Source organism: Crocuta crocuta, unplaced genomic scaffold (genome assembly GCF_008692635.1).
Source record: "Crocuta crocuta isolate KB4526 unplaced genomic scaffold, BGI_CrCroc_1.0 scaffold108, whole genome shotgun sequence".
Lineage (NCBI taxonomy): Eukaryota > Metazoa > Chordata > Mammalia > Carnivora > Hyaenidae > Crocuta > Crocuta crocuta.
The window spans coordinates 5,423,221-5,444,512 of record NW_027532825.1 but is presented as its reverse complement, the minus strand read 5'-3'; the positions used below and the strand labels follow the sequence as shown (position 1 = coordinate 5,444,512).

General features: G+C 36.4%; 1 protein-coding gene across 1 annotated transcript in view; it reads left to right on the top strand.

The window, feature by feature from the left end:
- The first annotated feature begins 7,551 nt into the window (after positions 1-7,551).
- STK17A (serine/threonine kinase 17a) overlaps positions 7,552-21,292 on the top strand; it is a 29,625-nt gene continuing 15,884 nt past the window's right edge. The window contains exons 1-3 of the mRNA XM_077781154.1: positions 7,552-7,622; positions 8,842-9,054; positions 20,091-20,235. Of these exons, the coding sequence (XP_077637280.1) occupies positions 7,552-7,622; positions 8,842-9,054; positions 20,091-20,235 (429 nt within the window). The remainder of the gene's footprint in view (positions 7,623-8,841; positions 9,055-20,090; positions 20,236-21,292) is intronic.

The following is a 21,292-nucleotide window of genomic DNA, read 5'->3' as shown; positions in this document are numbered from 1 at the left end:
CCAGTGAGGACAGCACCTAACTCCTGGGGGTCGTGCAGATGCCTGTAAAGCGCGCGCTGCAGGTCCTGGCGCGGAGCATCCAACAAATAGTATTAGTAACGTTGCAAAACGGCACCAAGTTGTGATGCGGAAAGGGCCCGACACTCGTAACAGCCTTCATCTGGGGTCTTGGAAAAGGAGAGGCTTGTAACGTTGGTTACAAACAACATTGAAAATGGGCTTCTCGAGGAATGTCAAGGTAGCTTTTAGAAATAGGTTGGTTGGTTGCGTTTTTGGGTTTTGTTTGTTGGGAGGGGATCCTGCCTTAAAAATGCCGTACTTCCTCCGAATGTTAACAGAAGGAAAAACAACTTTCAGCGCAAGGTATAATGCTTGACGACGGCAGGCACTAATTAACTGGAGGTGTGCACCCTTCAGATGTGACCAGGAAGACCTAGAGAGCTACTCGGCTCGGTATTCTAATTCATCAAAATTCCGGACATTCTGAAGTAGCCCTGATGTCTTGAAAAAGGCAAACTGCGACTTTCCATTATTTGCTTGCCTGGCTTCATTCCACAAAAGGAAAACTGGTATTACAAAACCGAAGGATCTTCAGGCGGCAAGCACTGTCTTGTAGAGTTTATAATAAATGATTTAAGCTCAAAACAAAATTGATTTGCACCCTCCCAGGTGTTGATACTGATTCCTCCAGGAATGTTCCTCTCAACTCTTGTTTTTATCTGTATCGCAGGATTCACTTCTCTGTAGGTGTTTATCTTCTATACGTATTTGCTTATGTCAATTTCTTTACAAAAGTAATAACTTCCGAAGCAGCAGAACAATGCAGTTAGATAGGTACTTGATATAAAAGCCTAAAATTGAAAAAAAAAAAATTTGGTCCCCCCCTTCTTTTTCTTTTTCTTTTTTTTGGGGGGGAGGTCACAGGGAGGTTTAAGGCAGTGGTGAAGAACATGGGCTTTGCAGGCTGACAGTCTGTGGTTGGATCTTAGCCTTTTACTTACCAGTTATGTATACTGGGGCAAGTTACCTAACTGTTTATTGACTGAGAGTTATGGAGAGAATTAAATAGAACAGAGGTTTATAGCACTAAGGCTGTGACTGCCTTAGGGGAAGGACTCAATAAATGTACTTCATTGTGTAACAATAAATGTTATTTTACATGTAACCAGAAAGCAAAAATAAGAAAACCTGCACAACTTCATGCTTCTCTCTGTGGCAAAAGTGATGAAATCTCATTGCAAAAGATACAGGAACTGTTTAGAACAAAAGTTCTGTTTTGTGTTAATAAGCACTCTTTCTTCAAAGCTTGTAAATTTGGCCTGTATGTTATGGTTCTGCCATAATTGAGTGTTTATTCAAAATCCTTTCTGTAGTAATAAAGTTGTCTCTTTTTCCAATTATAAACTGTGGTTGCATTTCTGTATAACTGATCTCCTTTTGATAGAGAACTTACAAAATAATACCTATGTTACATTTTAATGATGAATAGGTCTTTAAGGTTTTCCTGGCACATTATATTCTGTGGCCTTTCATTTAGTAAAAAATGTTGGAACGTGAAGAGCTAACTGTTCAAACAAAGAAGTTGAGTTCTTTCAGGAGTTACCATTATCTTCCAGAAAATTAAAGCTTTCAGTGAAATGGTTGAAGAGGATTTTTGAAATGGTCCATATTCGTTCTATAATAATGACAGGATGTGATGTTGATTATTTTCAGAAATGTCATGTTACATTCCTTCATGTCTCCAACAGAGCCCATAGCAACCGAAATGTGGGTAAATATATAGTGTAAAATTTCCTTTTGTTCCTTGAAGCTTAACTTGTTCATAAGCTTGTTTGCCTTTCTTTGGGGCAGGATATGTGCAGGGTAAACCACATAAATGATCACAGGTGCAGGAGACATGACCTTGGGTTCTGATAATTTTTTCATAATGTTGATTTCCCTTGAGTTTGAGAGTACAGAAACAAAAAGAGGTTTCTAGAAATTTAAAATTATAGTAATTTCATATTGAGTGATTTGCTTTACATGTAATCTCACCTAGTCCTCAACTTTAACATTTTTTGATGTATTTACAAATTTTATCTTTAAAAAAGGTTTTAAAGCCAAAAGCATATCTTTTCTCTCTTATTATATACTGCAGTTGAATTTTCTTATGGGACAGAAGATAAGAATTCTCTGCTGAATGAGTACGTCATACGTGTCCAGTTACACAAGTGCTTTCACATGCATTATTTAATTCTCATCACGTGCATGTTTGTAAGTCCCATTTTCTATGAGAAAACCAAGGCAGAGGTTGATTGAGTCTTAGGAGAGACCTCTTAGCTGGGACTCTGAAATCCCTGCCGCTGTGGATGCCGCACATGTTTCTCAAAGAACAGTCCGAGGTCTGTCTTGTAGCTAAAGCAATTTCCTAGAGTTTTTTGAGTTCCATGTTGTGACAAACCCCGTGCAGCTTGCGTGTTGTAAGCTGCTCCTCATCTGGGCCTTATGGGATACGGGCATGTTGCATCTCTTTCTCTTCAAAGCAGTTGGGAGTAACGACCAAGGAAGGATTTTTATCAGAGAATAAGAGAATGCTCAAGCTGAAGCAGATGCGGGGGCAGGTGTGTTTCAAGAACTGTGTGTCCTTTACGGGAATTCATGGCTGTGGGTGATGGCTTCAGGTTTTTGTACGTTACAACTACTTAAGAATGTGTCATAAATTTTAAGTCATAATTTCTTTAGAAATTAAGACCCTTGTTAAGTAATATCCATGTAGAAATTGTCTTCTTTTAGGATGGATATTATTATTTAAGATTTCCTGGCCTCTAGGTATTAGTTTGAAGAATGTTTACCAATAGTTGTGTGTAATCTGCCATTTTTGGATGGATCTAAAAAATTGGCTCTATAGGTGGTTCAGCAACAGAGTTACTTAGGAAGTATGGCTTCTGTTCTAAGGCAGAAATACTTCTAAGTCAACTATTTTCATTTTAAAAAGCTGGGGCTTATAAAGTTATAATGAAAATTGTAATTTACAATACATCAACTTAACGATCTAATGAATTTCAGCCTCTTTACAAAGCCCTAAGTAACAAAATTTTATACAGTTGGATTATCAAGCCAAGTGCTTTAGAAAACTAAGTAGCTATAGTCATTGATGCACCTATTCAGGTAAAGAAGGAACTAGATTTATTGAGGGAATTTTTGCATCCAGTAGAGAGTTCAAATAAGACCATTGTCAAACCCCTCTCTTCTAGGATTCTTTTTTTTTTTTTTTACAAATACTATCATTATCATAGAACTGAACTTAGTGCCCCAAACACTAAAAATAGCTACTGATTACTGATCATTTGCTGACTGCTGCACACTTCAGGGATGTAATTTTGTTTAGTCTTTACTGTCTTGCAAGGTAAGTGTCATCAACCTCATTTTACAGATGAGGTTAAATTAAGGCTCAGAAAGTTTGAGTAAATTGCCTCAGAGTACGCAGTTATTGGCCAGAATTTAAAACTCTGACTTTTAGAGCCCTGCCTGTTCTTGTTACTCATGGTGATATCTGGTCTGATAGACCCACTGATTTTTCCGCTTAAGAGTCAACAGATATTTTGGGTTTTGTTGCTTTCCTTTCAGAGGTAAGGAAAACAGGTAGAATATATTCTAGGTCTTTCTTGAGTAGAACTTCTTTACATTTAAGGTATTATTCCAGTGCTATTAAGTAAATGTTATATTTTAAGCGCATAAGGCACTTTGCTAGGCTCTGGAAATTATTCTCAAATGTAACAAATCAGTCACTACTCCCCTTTATTGGCAAGGTGACATGCCACATGGGAAAATCTCATGCGGAAAATGACATTTGAGCGGAGCCTTAAAGAACGGATGGAATTTCAGTCATAGTGATGAAAGACACTCCTCACGCCTTTGGCAATAAAACAAATAAGCACAGTGGCAGCAAAAGTCGATGAAAGGGAATAGCAAGTAGTCCGATATGGTTAAGATACTAAACTTCATGAGGTTAAGTTGCCCTAGAACTTTTAATAAAATAACAAGAACAGTTGTATATATTCAGCATGCTGTCTGATATCATGTTTGAGCACCTGCCATGTGCAGGGCACTAGGGAGATTAAAAAGATGAATGATAAGCGAGGTCTTGCTAGGGAACTCGGTTTAGCTAGGGAGACAGGCCTAGTGAACAAACTGTACTATGTCAGGCCAACTTAAAGAATATACTACAGGTATAAACAAAGCACTTTATTGTAATCTAGAACCAAACTCAGAACCTCAGAGATCACTTTTATTTTGCTTCCTTTATTTACCACTCACATTAGCACCTCCAATTTTTAATCTTTGACTAAACCTTATATATTCTACTGTTTGTTCACCGTTGTCTACAACACAACACTGGAACTTAGATCTGGAATCCATCCAGTAAATAAAATTCTCTTTACAGAGAAGGGCACCCCAGACTTCTCCCATCCAAAACCTAACACATTATCCCCTATCCAAACCTGTTACCATACTTAAAATCAGCCTCAGTTGCCTGTACCACATCTATCCAGTACTCAGGTAAAAATCTTCAAGTTGTCCTCCACGGTCACTTTTCTCTTTACCCCTCGTCTCTGCCTGCGGTTTCACGGGCCAAGGAGTGCGAATGAGCCCTGACCCTTTGTGAAATGCGTGGTCTTTTCTAGTCTCTGCTGCTGCTGTTTTAGTTCAGACCCACTGCTTTGAATTATTTTACTGGTTTCCCTGGTTTCAAGTTAACATTTTGCAATATACTCTCCACAACACTATCAGAATTATCTTTTAAAAACAATTATTTTAAAAATTCTAACAAGTACTTATTTTTACCCTGAGAAAATGCAGACTCCTTAGTGTGTCCTGCATACTTAAAGACGCTCACCAGGCCTTCCGAAGCCTTTACCAGTTAGGCCCTGGCAATGCAAAGGTTACTAAAGCTTAATCCTTGTTCTTAGGAAGCTTAGACTGATGTCTAACTCGGATATCACTTTCTCTTGTTATAATTGTTGATGTATCTTCCCTTTACCACCACTCTCCAATATATTATCATTAAGTAGTTCTGAAATATATTGATTTCTTTTTTATATTCCCCCCAAAACTGTTTAATGAAAACCTGAGTTCTAAGTGTGTAATAGTGAACCATAGATGTTTGTTAAATAGATGAAGAGCTCAGGAAATTGTAAAAACTATGTAGTCCAGGAAGAATTTTGGCTAGATAAAGTAGATGTGCAGCAAATGCCTTCTGCCCTTTGAACCTCATCTGCCTCGAGTCTGTATATAACTGTGGCTCCTAGTGTTAGAGAAACATTTATTTTATGTCTTTGTCTCAGTAACCTAAAATTAAAGGATTAAGTACAATCACAATTTTTACCGTGGAGCTGTGGTAAAACATACATCGTAGAATCCTTGTGGGGTGTGGAATTTAGAGATGCTGTGATAGATAGTGTTACTTTAATGTGTTCACTACAACTCCTCACCTTGAATGCTGAAATCTTACATTCCTGTGTGCTGTGTTGCTCTACAGAAAGAGTAGTTCCTGACATCTCTGCTGCTCTCCTTTGGACTCCCCTACCCATTGTACCACTGGTCACTTAGAAGTGTAAGGCAAGACCAGTTTCATCAAAACCTTCATGGCCTGCTGTCCTGCTGTCAGTCTGAGCATCAGAATGATGGAAGACCTCCTTCAGTGTGGAATAGGCAGGGGGTTGGCAAACTACTGCTGGCCACCTGTGTTTGTAAGGCTCACAAGCTATATAGAATGATTTTTATATTTTTAAATGGTTCCAAATCAGAATAGTAATATTTAATGACATGGAAACTATATGAAATTCACATTTCAGCATCCCTAAAGTGTTTTTTTTTAAACTCAGATCCACCCATTCATTTACCTTCTGTCTACTTCTGCTTTCATTTTATAATAGCAGACTTGAACAGTGGCAACAGAAACCAGAAAAATCAACTTTTTTTTTTTAATTTGGCCCTTAATGGAAGTTTGCTGACTCCCACTTCTGTGCATGACACGGTAGAAAGAATAAAACTACAGCTGTGAGGAGTCTTCCACAGAAACAAAGGTGGTGTCCAGAGTAGTCACTGGTGTAGGAAGAGAGCTATGGGACCTGTGCTGGTGACTCTAAGAAATGGTTGTGTGGTCCCAGATGTTGAATAAGTATGGACGTCTTCCCTGTATTTGCCTCTGGTCCCTGAATTTAGCTCTTCTTCTACAGAAGGGCTTCCAGACTTTGTAGGTTAGCGTTGTGTGTGGATCCCTTTCTCTGTCAAGTCATTAGTCTTTCTGTCTATTTAAAAAATACACATTCAGGCCTGATATTAAGTAGTAGTTTACTTACTGCAGAGTACTGTATTGCCTGGAATTTTAAGTGTAAACAGTACACATTTGTATGTTTGATGTGGGAATATTTTGAAGGCAGTAAAACTGAGATATTTCTGAGATACAAGGCATATGCTTGCTATCAATTATATATGCTAGTCAGTTTTCTACAAAGGAACTTTCTCTTTTTTTTTCCCTCTTCTTTTAAAACTTCTCAGAGACTTTAAAAGAAGAAGAAAAAAAAGAAGTCATATTATTAATGATTTTTTTCTCAAAAGAACCCAAAAGTCATTAGGAACTTAAAATTTGGTGGAGGGGTACCCGGGTGGCTCAGTCGGTTAAGTGTACAACTTTTGATTTCAGCTTAGGTCATGATCTCCTCAGATGGGAGCCTTAGGTTGGGCTCTGCCTTGACAGCACTGAGTCAGCTTGGGATTCTCTCTCTCTCTCTCTCTCTCTCTCTCTCTCTCTCTCTCTCTCTGTCTCTCTCTGTCTCTACCCCTCCCCCTCTCTTGCATGCAAGTGCACACTCAAACACTTAAAATTTGATGGAAATGTTAGCCTAATGATTTTGTGGGGTAGAATAAAAGGCATTAGTCTGTGATGGATATGTTTATGATTTAATCCCTCCAAGCATCTGTAGAAGTCTTTCACATTTTGTGAATGAAAAGAACTTTGATCTGAACAAGGGTGCTGTTAGGTAGATCGGTAACTTATTTGAACAGCTAGAGAGGGCTGTGCCTAAGGTTGTATCATTTAACATTTTTATTTGTGGTGGTTACAAAAGTATAGAGGGCATGAAAAACATATTTGTGGTTAATACTGGCTAGGAAGGAAGGGTTAGTACTCAAAATTACATCAGCAGTGTAGAATGCTGGGGCTGAACCTAAAAATTAGAATTTAACAGAACAAATGAAAGCCTTGCCTTTAAGTTTTTTAAAGCCTGGTTTTAAAAAAAAGTGTGAGTACACTGTCTTGAAAATTTTCAAAAGGGAAAAGATCTAGGTGGTTTATTTACTAGCCCAGTATGAACTATGAAAAGCCTGTCAAATTTTTTTAAAGCAATATTGGGTTGTATTGTACTAAGATCAACAAAGTAATAATCATGTAATCCTTTGATTCGATTGTACTTGGAGTAGTTGCTTCAGATTTGGTTGGCACGTTTTATCAGCAGTTCTGTTGAGGCATAATAGTGAGAAAAATCTTAAAAATCTTTAAGGGGTTGAGGAATGATTGAAAATTGGAAAAGCAAGCAGCAGTTAAAAGATCATGTTAGCTGCAATCAACACCTGAGAAACTGGTATTTGGAAGAGAAAAAAGGTCTTTCTGTACTGCTCAGCAAAAGACCCAGACTTAACAGCCCTTCACTTGAGGCTTGTCATGAGAATCTTATTAATCAGGCCCCTGGGTGTCTCAGACACTTGGGCGACAGGCTCTTGATTTTAGCTCAGGTCTTGATGCTGTGCGTCAGACTCTGCCCTGACAGTGCGGAGCCTGCTTGGGATTCTCTCTCTGCCCCTACCCCACTCATGCACTCTCTCTTATTTCTCAAAATAAATAAATAAACTTTAAAAGAAAAATGCACCCAGGAGTGGAAGAGACTGCTTCACAGTTTGAAAGAAGGCATTGGCATTTGGCATTAGGTTAAAAAATAAACAACCCTGTGATTTCTAAGTTGGCCTTCCAGTTGAGAGATTGGGTATTTATGGGTGATGACTATCACAAATTAATGATTTGTTTAATAATATTTTATTTAGCATGTGGCAAGTCCTATGTTAAGCAATTGATATGTATTGTGTACTTGAATTCTCACAGCAACCCTAGGAACCAGATTCCAGTATGTCCTCTCTTACAGATAAGGAAAACGAGATTTAGAAAGGTTAAATAAATTGCCCAAGGTTATGTGTCAGGTGAGCTGCAGAGCTGTTTGTGGGATTCAAGCTTATATCTGATTCCAGAGCTCATACCCTTAATTTGCTTAGCTTGACACCCCTGTGACTTGGTTATTAGTTTAATAACAAATGATAGTGTAAGGTATCAAATTAAACGTGTTCTGTCTTTATAGGAAAACTAGACCTTTCCAGGTATACTGTAGTTGAAATATATAAATGAGATCCCTAACTTTTATAGTTTTGGAAGGGTATAGTATCCGAGTCAACTCCATTCTCTTAGGAGTTCTGATAACTAGTTTCTCCTAACAAGTCAAATTGCTTTTTAAAAGATTTAAATCATTCTTATGTATAAATGTGTAAAAATATTAAATTATGTACAGCTGCAAAGAATACTGACTTTGATATTTGGTTATCCTCTGTTTAGAAGGAATTTTGCAGATTTGCAGTTACATTTTATTTGATTACAGATAGATGTATCCTATTAAATTCCTAAATGATAATGCTGTTTTTGTGATTGAATATAATCTAAATTTGAATATCCACTGATGAGTATTTTGAAATTTTACTAAAATTACCATTTCTAGAAAGTTGTCAAGTTTAACAGTAAATATTTTTGTTTAATTCTAGGGGGAAATTTGCAGTCGTGAGGAAATGTATAAAGAAAGATTCTGGAAAAGAATTTGCAGCAAAGTTCATGAGAAAAAGAAGAAAAGGCCAAGATTGTCGAATGGAAATAATTCATGAGATTGCTGTTCTTGAACTAGCACAGGATAATCCTTGGGTCATTGATTTACATGAAGTCTATGAAACTCCATCAGAAATGATCTTAGTTCTGGAATAGTAAGTATCATCTTCCTTAAAGGGAGTTTATTTGATAGTTCACACTTCCTTTATAGGATGCTAGTCATCTGTGGTATGTGTTGGGGCCTGGCTCGGGAAATTTGAAGAATTTCCAGAACTTTGTCATGTATTTCTCATATTAACTTGACATTTTTCAAATTAACAAGAATGCATGTAGATTAGATTTTTCATCTTCATTCTTTAACAAAATTCTTCTGATAGTAGGGTGAAATTCTCTTATATTCTTATTAGAGGCATTCTTGAGAAAGTAAGTGATACCATCGTAATATTAAAAGACATTTTACAATCCCTTATGTGTTCATATAGTCTGAGTTAATCTTATTTCGGAAACTATTGTTTTGATTCATACCGTGTTTTCATTTGAGTAAGGAGGATCGTATAGGAAACAGCTTTGGAAAATAAACAGCTTTTTCTTCTTAAAAATCCTGTTTTCCTCTCTACTTCTCCTACCAAAGGAAATGATTGATAGATTTGAATACATTAAAAGCCTTATTACTACATCAAGAAATACAAAGGAAAAGACAAGCTCAGGGAAAGTACTTCTCATATATGTTCACCCAGAATGCTTAAAATTTCTTTACTGTGTAACTAGATCTCAGAAATTACCCAAAAACATGAACCTCCCAGTTTAAAAACAAAGGACAAAGGATCTGTTAAATTTTTTTCAACCAAATAAAGCTGAAGATCTAATCAACTTTATTAAGTGACTCTAGCAAGTGGAGAGCAGCCCCAAGGCATTGTACAAAGTAGATAGGTTTTCTAGGAAGGAGGGCGTGGCAAGAAGTGTTTAGCAGAAGAAAAGAAAGGATTATTTCAGGCAAGATCACTTTCCCTTCTGGGAAGAGCAAGGGGTCTCATTAGGTGGATTATCTCATTTTCTTTTGGGGGATGGATAGGCCCCATGTGAGATTCCTGCTGATGCTGATCAGAAATTTTCTGACTGACTGGTTAAGACTTTCATTTCTGGGGAAGGTTGAAACTGTACTTGGAGTAGATACTAAGCCCCAGTTTTGTGACTTGGTATAAATGACACTATTGTGGGCCTGTGCTTTCCTTTTTAAGAGATATGAAGACAATTCCACATAGACATACATATATAAATGGTCTATATGTACATGAAAGTATTGATTCTTACAATTTTTATAATGCAATTTAAAAGTAAGGTTTCAATTTCCCCTTGCATGAGTGGCAAAGATTATAAAGAAAAAGTGATATGGGTTATACCATCTGATTTATACACAGGTAGAAGTATTAATGGTACAACTTATCTGGAGGACAGGCTAGAGTTCTGTATCAAAAGCTTTAAGAAAAAAAAACAACGTTTCATCCAGCAATTTCACTTAAATATTTTTTCACAAGGAAATAATAAGCCAGTTGTGCAAAGATGTGTTAGAAAATGTTCAGTAAAGTTTTTTTTAAAGTAACAAAAAATTATCTATTTAATATAGAAGGGGGTTGGTTGGTTAAATAAGTGATAGTGTTACAAAATAAATTCCTGTGCAATGATTTAAAAAGATAAGGTAGATATAAACTATTGACATAGTTTTTAAATATTGTTAGAAAAGAAGAATGTTTATCTTGTTTTTAGAAACTTTAAAAGTTTGTAGAAAGCAAATTTTGGATGGCTAAAATAGTGTCTTCCTCTTGATAATATAATTCAGAGCATTGTGTTCATATATTTTAGTTTAGTAATTTCACTTCTAGGAATCCTTTCCAAAAACATTGTTAAATGTGAACAGTGAGAAACACGAAAGTGTTTCACACAAGGTATCTTTAATTATAATAGTAAAAATATTTAAAATGGTAGGATGGTTAACAAATGTAGTATATGTGAATTATATCTGAATAGAGCTCTTTTATGATTTTTTTTACAAGTTGGTATAGGAACCTCCTATATAAATCCCCTGCCTACCTAGGTTTTGGTTTCCAGTTTGCTTTGGAGAGGATCAAGGCAGGATTGGAAGTTGATCTAGAGACTTTGTGAAATACTGTTCTCTGACCGGATCTTGTTCTCTCCTGTTCTCACCAAACGTGCTCTTCAGCCTTCAACCCGGAACTCTTCTTAGGTCTTCCAGTCTTTCAGCCAGCCCCTGACTTTTTTCTTTCCTGTGATTCCCTTCAAACCTTATGTGGTTATTTTAACTAATCTCTCATCAGCACCTTATACTATTTCCTTCTTCCTCTTCCTCTGCAACTTATTTTGCCCATTTACCCTGGCCCATGCTGCATCCTGCACACTCTAGGGAGGATTTTGTGTAGTCTTTGACCTGCTTGTTACAAGTGTGAAGAGTCCTCAGCTGGGCTCTTGCTGTCATTGGGTAATTCTTTACCTAATCTCTCATCCCCTTCTATTAATGTACCCCCCAGGCCCCAGAAGGACCTAATCAGAATCCTTAATACCCTTGCTACATCATTCTCTTCCCATCCTCTGTGAGATACCTAGCCCTTTCTGCCCTCATGGAGAAAATAAAGGCGGCACACTCTCCCTCAGTGTCCCTCTGCTTTTAGTGCTCTCAGCCCGCCCTTCTGTTGGAAGAAGTTTCCACTGCTTAACTCTGAGGCTTCAATCTTTACTTGTGCTAATTCTCTTCCTTCCTTTTCTAGGATCCTTGTTTTGTTTTTAAATCAGTTCACTGACCTTCCAGGCTTTCAAGGTGCTCTTGAAAGAGCACCTCTCCCAAGGTGGTTCTTTTCCCTCATCTTCCCATATTTCTGTCTCTCCTGTCCTCAGGTTCCTTTTCCTCATCTCTGACTGTCTTTAAACCATCGTCCTGGCTCGCTCTTTCCTTTACTGCCGTCTCTCCTCCTTCAGGGAGCAGTCGGAATTTACAGCTTTCCTCACCTTGTGGCCTGTCTTGTTCTTCATCGATCCGTGCATCTGCCCGTGCCGGTGCTCCACGCCTCGTCTGCTGCACCTGCTCTGCCTAGATCGTCTGCCGCCGTCAGTCTCCTCATTTCAGTGTTCGTTCTACTTCTCACTCTCTGTAAATACTTCATTATACCTTCTCTCTTGAAATGACGTTCTTGGTTTTCATGGTCCTCTTTTAAAAAACAAAACAAAATACTTCTGTCAGCCTTTTACCCTTCTTCTTCTATATGAATACAAGTGCTTCCCAGAGTTCGTTAGTGTTGTTCTTGTCATACTCTTATATTCTGTACATTTACTCTGAACAATAACAGTCTTAAGTTTGTGGCTTCAGCTATTCTTTACATGCAGTTATTTCCAAAGCTTTGTCTCCAGCCTTGGACCTTCGTAAGTTCCAACTGCCTACTGCAGATCTCTGTATCCAACCACACATCATTACCAATTCAGGATCGAATGTGTGCACTCCTGCATTATCCTGATAATGCCTGTTTTTCTTTTCCCCATTTCCAGTGATATCCCCATTTATTTCATAGCTCAGGCTAGAAACCTTAAATCTATCCTTGTTTTGTTTATCTCCTTTAAAAGCTCATGTATAATAAATTACCAAGTCTTAAACTTAACCCTTTCCCTGCTGGGTCCCTTTTTCTTGGTACTTGCTATTTCTCCTCTGTATCGGGTCCTCATTGTCTCTCCTGGGGACTCTCACAGTAGCTTCTTAGCTGATCACCCTGGCTTCAGTTCTAGGATGTTCCTCAGACTGCTGCTAGGTAATTAAGATATAAATGTTGTGATATTATTCCCTGGCTTAGAAACCTTTGGTGGCCTCTGTTGCTTCAGTGATCATGTTTTTAGAACCACAAATGAGTATGATTTGGCTAAAAATGTTTGTATTCCTTTTTTTGTATGAAGGGAAAGTCTTAGCAATATGTGTTTAGATATAGAGATATCAAAATTCATGGCCACATGAATAATATGTTGTTATGAAAACAGGTTTATGATCACTATGTCAGTAACGCATTTCAAATATACTTAAGTACGCACAATATGCACTAGTGCTAATAGGTGCTGGTGGTATAAAAGTGAAAACAGCATAGCACCTTCCCTCCAGGTGCTACAGGTTTAGTGAAAGAAATATAAATGATTGCAGCATTGTTGGCGTCTTACCCTAAATGCTTACTAGTTGCTGTGGGAACACAAACTGTAACAGTCATAATGTGATAAGAATTTACCCTGTGCCAGGCACTGTGCTAAATCAGTCAACTTTATATAAATCATAAACATGCTTTTTATGCATTATTTTAAAATTTTTTTCCAGCTTTATTGAGGTATAGTTGATACGGAACATTTTATAAGTTTGAGGTGTAGGATATGTTGATTTGATACACTTATGTATTGTGCAGTGATTACCACCATAGTATTAGCTAACACCTGCATCAAGTCACTTAATTACGTGTGTGTGTGGTAAGAACATTTAAGATTTACTCTCTTAGCAACCTTCAAGTATAAAACAGAGTATTAACAACTATCATCACTATGCTATATGTTAAATTTCCAGAACTTATTAATCTTATAACTTGTAGTTTGTATTTGTACCCTTTGACCAAGATCTCTCTCCTTTTCCGCCACCTCCCTCCATTCACTGGTAACCACCATTCTAGTCTCTTTCTAGGAGTTTTACTTTTTTGGATTCTACGTATAAGTAGAATATATTTAATTGGCTGAATAACATTCCATTTTATATATAAATATATAAAACATATATCTTTAACAGGTGTGAGATGGTACCCAGTTGTGGTTTTGATTTGTGATTCCCTGATGACTAGTGATGTTGAGCACCTTTTCATGTACCTGTTGGCCTGTTTGTATGTCCTGTGGAAAAATGTCTGTTTAGTGTCTCAGCCCTTTTATAGTCAGATTGGTTGTAGGAGTTCTATATTTAATTGGCTGAATAACATTCCATTTTATATATAAATATATAAAACATATATCTTTAACAGGTGTGAGATGGTACCCAGTTGTGGTTTTGATTTGTGATTCCCTGATGACTAGTGATGTTGAGCACCTTTTCATGTACCTGTTGGCCTGTTTGTATGTCCTGTGGAAAAATGTCTGTTTAGTGTCTCAGCCCTTTTATAGTCAGATTGGTTGTAGGAGTTCTATATTTAATTGGCTGAATAACATTCCATTTTATATATAAATATATAAAACATATATCTTTAACAGGTGTGAGATGGTACCCAGTTGTGGTTTTGATTTGTGATTCCCCGATGACTAGTGATGTTGAGCACCTTTTCATGTACCTGTTGCCTATTTGTATGTCCTGTGGAAAAATGTCTGTTTAGTGTCTCAGCCCTTTTATAGTCAGATTGGTTGTAGGAGTTCTTTATATATTTTGGATCTTAAACTATTATCAGTTAATATGTGCAAATATTTTCTCTCATTTCATAGGTTGCTTTTCATTTTGTTGATGGTTTCCTTTGCTGTGCTGAAGCCTTTTAATTTGATGTAGCCCCCACTTATTTTTGCTTTTGTTATCAAATTCAAAAATTTGCCAAGGCTGCTGTCAGGGAGCTTACTGCCTGTTTTCTCCAGAGTTTTATAGTTCAAGTTTTATATTCAAGTCTTTAATCCATTTTGATTTGATTTTTGTGTATGTGATAAGGGTTTTGTGTATCAGATAAGGGTTCAGTTTCATTCTTTTGCATGTAGCTACCCAGTTTTTTAAGAAACCATTTATGGAAGAAACTCTCCTTTCCCCATTGTACATTCTTGGCTCCCTTTTAGTAAATTAATTGACCATATATACATATTTTTATTTCTGGACTTTCTGTTCTGTTCCACTGATATATCTGTTTTTATGCCAATACCATACTGTTTTCATTATTATAGTTTTGATACGTACGTATACATATGCACAGTTTTTTCCACAAGAAATTTTTTGTAAATGGGGTAAAATTGGTATAAAACATAAGTTTTAGGTATGCAACATAATTTGCTATCTGTATGCACCACAGAGTGATCACCACTAAAAGTCTAGTTACCATCTGTCACCATATAACTGACCCCCTTTTCCCATTTTGCCCACCCGTTGCCCCCTTCCCCTTTGGTTACTACCAATTTGTTCTCTGTACCTCTGAATTTTGGTTCCTGTTTTGTTTGTTCATTTATTTTTTTAGATTCACATATGAGTGAAATTTTATGGTATTTGTCTTCTTCTGACGTATTTCACTTAGCACAATATCTTCACAGTGTATCTGTATTGTTACAGGTAGCAGGATTTCATTTTTTTGCTGAGTAGTATTCTTTCTGATGTCATGGAAAATGGGATTGTTTTCTTAATTTCTCTTTCTGAAAATTCATTTTTAGTGTATAGAAAGACAGTGATTTTGGTATATTGATTTTGTATCCTGCAACTTTACTGAATTTGCTTATTTATAATTTTTTTAAAGATTTTTTTCTTTCAGTAACTTGAGCATAATACGCCTTGATTTGCCTTGTGTTTATCCTGCTTATGGTTTATTTTGAGCTACTTGAGCCTTTAGGGTTATAGTTTTTAACAAACTTGGGAACTTTTCAGGCATTATTTTTAAAAAATCGTCTTCTCCCACCTCTTCTCTTGTTCTTTCAATTACACTGTGCTCAACTGCTTGATATTGTCACTCAGCTTCCAGAGGTCCTATTGTCCTTTTCCCCCTCTCTGTACCTAAAATTGAATTGCAAGGTCATACAATTATATTGCTGTGTCTTAAAATTCACTGATTCTTCTGCAGTGTCTAATTTGCTATAAAGCCCATCCAGTGAAATTTTCATTTTAGATACTTTATTTTTTATCTCTAGAAGTTCCATTTGGTCGTTTTTCATACCCCTTGTTTCTCTTCTGTTATGTTCATATTTTACTTGAAATCCATCAGTATACTTATAATGCCTTATGTGCTAATTCTGTTATCTCTGTTATTTCTGGGTCTGTTTTTATTGTTTTTAAAACATTGTGGATTGTAATTTATGACATTTTTAGTGTATAGTAATTTTTGGAAGGATGCAATACATTTTGATTGTCACAGTGTTGGGTGGATTTTATGATCTCCCATTAAAGAATGATGATGTTTGTTTTAGCAGGCAGTTAAATTACTTGTGAATCAGCTTTGTTGGGGCAGTTCAAAGGCTACTTAGTAAACTTACTACTTAAGGTATGGCCTGTATGGGGTGGGGGACCTGCTGACTGCCCAAGTGGTTGGCATGGTTTTTCTACTTCAACTGGACAAAATTCAAATATCTTACTTGGTTCTCTGTGAATGCTAGGAATTATTCAGCTTATTAATTTCCTAGCAGATCTTTGCCTGCACTCATAGAATTTCATCCTGTGCACCCCCATGTTAGTATTTTGACTTCAGGATACGGCTAAGCAAATGTCTGAAAATCTTTCTCTGTGTAGCTCACTCCTCTCTGGTACTGTCCCTGTGAAATCCAACTTCATTAGCTTTGTCAAATTCCTATTCTGTTTCCTCAGTTTAGCAAAGCTGCCGTATTCTGCTTGGGTTGCTCTTTCACTCTATACCATAGTCCATAAATTGCTTCCAAGTAGGAAGACAGAAAAGGTAGGGCCCATCTTGTTTATAACCTTCTTTTCAGGGATCATGGTCCTAACTTGTTCTCGTGTCTGAAAACAGTTGGCTTATACACTTTGCTAATTTTCTAGTTATTTATGGCTAGAGGGTAAGTTCCGTACCATTTGGCTGAAAGGGGAAGTAGCAGCTTAACCTTGCATGAATCGTGTCATTTATTTTTGACACCACCATGCCCTTTTATTTGTGTTCACTATTCTGGGGATGTACTCTTACCATTTCATCTAGTGGATTCCGATTCATTCTACAGGGCTCAAAATAAATGTCGTTTTTCTAAGATTTTTTTTTCTCCTTTCCAGTTAATTGCTCAGTTGCTAAATTATCACATCACTTGATGTATAATTTCACATCCATATATATTGTTGCATATGTATTCTTTAAAGTGTGTTTCATATTTTCTCTCTCCTACTGATACATGAAGTCATAAGCCATACTTATAATTAATTTATCTTTCTGTCCATAGCACATTGCATAAGACCTAACATATTTGATTGGTATTTGTTCATTTTTAAGAGTGAAGGAATAAAGATCTAAACTGACCCTTTAAGCAGGGTAGAAATGGAAATGCTAGTTTCTGTAGAAAAAATGAGTGTTTGGTGTTTGAGGTTGGGAGCCAAGATGTAGACAAGGTGCAGGCAGCCAGGGAGACACAGTGACTTTTAACCTGCAAGTATCATGTATATGGCTCTGCATAATGTTGATCGAAAAGATACTTATCCCCTAACTTTTTAAGGGCCACTAGAAAATTGAAATTAAAAGTTTTTAATATGTTTTATAAAAATAGGTTTTTGTAAAATTTTTTATGAAAGTTCTTGAATTAATGTTTCCATAAAAAAAAATTTGGTAATCAATTGTATGTAATTCTTAATAAAGTTTTCTGGGGAAGTTTTAAAGTAGTGGAAAACAACACTACTAAAGTAAATATACCATAATATAACCATGAAAATCTTGCTGTAGTTAAAAGACAGGCAAAACAAAATGTAGTGTTTCTCTGACTTTCGGTAAGGGAAGATACTTCCTGTGAAGTAGTTGATAACATTCTTAAATTTCCTGTAATCCTGCTTAACAGATGCTTTTAATGTTGCATTAAAAGCAACAATTAAAACAGATGCTTTTAATTGTTCGTTAGTATAATTTTGTTTAGTTCCACTAGTTAATAGGTTACTGCGTCAAACTTACATGTAAGCAGGTGAAAGAGAGGGTGATTACACATTGTATCAGAGGGTATATGCAAGTCTTGCTGGTCACTGAAGGCTAGTTTTTACAGCTTCTTTGATAGTCTGCCTTTGAAATATATCCTTGAAAATTTTCAGAAAATGGTAGTTTTGTGCTTCATATCTTGTGCTTATGTAAAGTACTTAAATTATGTTAAGACAAGAATGGGTAAACTTTATAGTGAAAAGAACTAATAATAAATTGCTCTTAAATTTTAGGTAAAGAAATCTTTGTACTTATGTAAACTGACCTATAGTGAATTTTATTGTGGATGGTAGTAATGAGCTGAGAGACTCAAGAGGACAATAAATTGTTATTGGAAAACTTTTTGAACCAAAAATACAGTTCTTTGTTTTAGTTGAGGAACACGGGCAGTTCTGAGTGTCACAGGCAAATTGAGTGTGTGTGTGCGTGTGCAAGCGCGTGTGCGCAGAGGGCTCCATGGGCTGTGTGTTACATCATGGTGCATCGAGCCGCTTGGACTGAGTTGTCCAAAAATCATACTGATTTTTGCTTTAGGTCATCAAATCCATATTAACAGTATGTGGTACTCCTAGGCTGTAATTAATTTACTCTGTAATTATGCTGTGAATGTTCACCATTTCCTTTCTTCTGACTTGCATATTACTTTAACTGTGCCTGAATACATGATGGCCATTACACTTAAATAACATAAAAGTGGTTGTGATGCTTTCACATATGGTTTTTTTCATACTACAACAAATTGTAATAAAAAGTCAGTTGTAGGGGCGCCCGGGTGGCTTAGTCGGTTGAGCGTCCGACTTTCGCTCAGGTCATGATCTCGCGGTTCGTGGGTTCGAGCCCCGCGTCGGGCTCTGTGCTGACTGCCAGCTCAGAGCCTGGAGCCTGTTTCAGTCTGTGACTCCCTCTCTCTCTGACCCTCCCCTGCTCATGCTGTCTCTCTCTCTCTCCTAGAAATAAATAAAACATTTAAAAAAAAAAAAAGTCAGTTGTATAGGTTTAGTCAATATGAACGCCTTATCAGCCAGTGAATTCTTTTACTTTCATCATCTGCAACTGCTCAGCTTACTTAAATATGTTCTTCTCTAATTTTGATGACAAATTGTGTCTCCTTATATGGGCAGAATTTGGAAATAGGGTTGCTTTAACAGGAAAGGAAGCAACTAAATTGTCTTATGAAAAGGAATTCAATAAGTAGCTCTTTTTCTGATAACAGCAACATGGCTGTTTGTAGTTAGATATTTCATGTCAATTTTATAGCAACTTTATGAAAGCAATCTAGCCTCTTTTTTAACACCTAAAGGAAATTTTGAGATATGACATGAGCTGTTATTTATGGTATGAATGAATGTTTAAGTATAGACTTTTTGCTGAAGGAAAATGAAAATTTTTTAATGTTGATTTCCCCCCTCCCCTTATTGGCAAAATTAGTTGGAGAAAAATAAACCCAGATGCTTTGGCCAGAGGTTGAAAGAAAGTTTAAATCAGTACTCTCTTTCAGAGAGGCTAGACTCTTCCTATTAAAATTTCAAATGCACGTACACTTTAGTCCAGCTGTTTCTTTCTAGATGTCTACCCTTGAGAACTCCTTGCACATAAGTGAACCTGTGAGAAATTATAATGTGCCTTCTTATCACAGTATTGTTTATAGTTGTGAATAATTAGGAAGAAAGTAAATGTCCTTCAAAGGGGAATGGTTACATCAGGTATGGTTTATTCACAGGGATGTAAGAGTTCAAAATTACAAAGTAGATAAATATAAAACCATTACAGAAAGATTAAGACATGTTTAAAAGTAAGAAAGAGTTGTAGAACAGTATCAGTAGAATGTGTCCTATATTACCATTTGTTTTTTTAAAAATCCAGGCAACCAATATTTTTTGTATGCATTTAATATGTATATATTTTTAAAAATTCTGGTAGGATATACTACACCAAAGGGAGAATAGCACTTATCTCTAGATGTGGTTCGAGAATTAGGGAAGGGTCTTTAATTCGTTGGAGAGCATTAGCTTTATTTTCATTATTTGTGTTTTTTCTAAATATAAATATTATATGTGTTCTACCAAAAATTTTCGAGAAATTTTCACTTGAAAGTATGTTAATACAGTTTACTGTTAGAGTTTAATTTTTGAAGTTCTTAATCTGAACTAATATTAGAGGCTTCACATTTTTATTTAAAAGGAAAAATAGATATAGGGACATACATTCAAATTATACTTTACCTAAATAAAGATACTTAATATGTAAAATATTAAGAACAAAAAGGCTAAATCTTTTTAATGAGTCCTTTTACTTTATAATTAAAGTGTGCTTCTACCCTTCTCTAGTGCTGCTGGGGGTGAAATCTTTGACCAGTGTGTTGCAGACAGAGAAGATGCCTTTACAGAAAAAGATGTTCAAAGACTCATGAGGCAGATATTAGAAGGTGTTTGCTTTTTGCATGCTCATGATGTAGTACATCTTGATTTGAAGGTAAGATCTAAATCACTTTACAATTTTGAGATTGCTAGAGAATGACATACTAGATGTAAAATATTTCTAACAGTGATTTATTTAAGTATTTATCAAGTTTGTGTATTTTATTAGGTACTAAGGATATGAAGGTTGTGTCTGTTCTTATCCATTAGACAATTATTTACATTAAGGAGGCAATGCACGTCTGCGTACATAGATAAATAATAATACATTGCTCAAAAAACGGAGCTTAGAGGGTATTGGTGGAATAGGTGAACTCTTCCTAGTAAGAGACAGAGTTTAAGCCAGACCTTTCAAAAAAAAAAAATTAGGATATAGATAGAGAAAATATAGGAAAATGCAGAAAATAGAGGATAAAATTAACTCACAAGAGTTAGGAATACTTGTTGGGCAAACATCAGTGGAATAGTCTCACTGTAATTGAGAGATGAAATAAGAGATACTGATAGTTGTGGAAAAGTCAGATTCTGGGAGTTTCTAATGTCATGAAGAGGTAGTTGACTAAAATTTTTAGCAGGGATATCTGAAAACCATGTTGTAGAAAATTAGGCAGCAGTAAATAAAATAGAGAACTAAAGAAATTACAGGTGGGTATATTTCTTTTTCTTTTTTTTAATGTTTATTTATTTAATAAATAAGACAGTATGAGCTGGGGAGGGACAGAGAGAGAGGGAGACAGAATCCGAAGCAGGCTCCAGGCCCTGCGCTGTCAGCACAGAGCCCGATGCGGGGCTCAAACTCACGCATCATGAGATCATGACCCCAGCCAAAGTCAGACACTCAACCGACTGAGCCACCCCGGTGCCCCAGAGGTGGGTAGATTTCTAGTTTAAAATTATCAAAGAAGGAAGGGGAAGAGGGAGGAAAGAGTACACAAAGGGCAGTTATAATGCTTTCAAGTGATCAAAATGCCAGCTGAAAGTATGGGAAGCAAAAATGGAAATTTTATTAGCTAAAAAGTCCTTGGACATTCTAACTTAAGGAATGGCACTATTCGTTAATTCAAATATTGCCAGTACATAGTTGGTTTTTTCTTCAGTCTCCAACTCTGCCT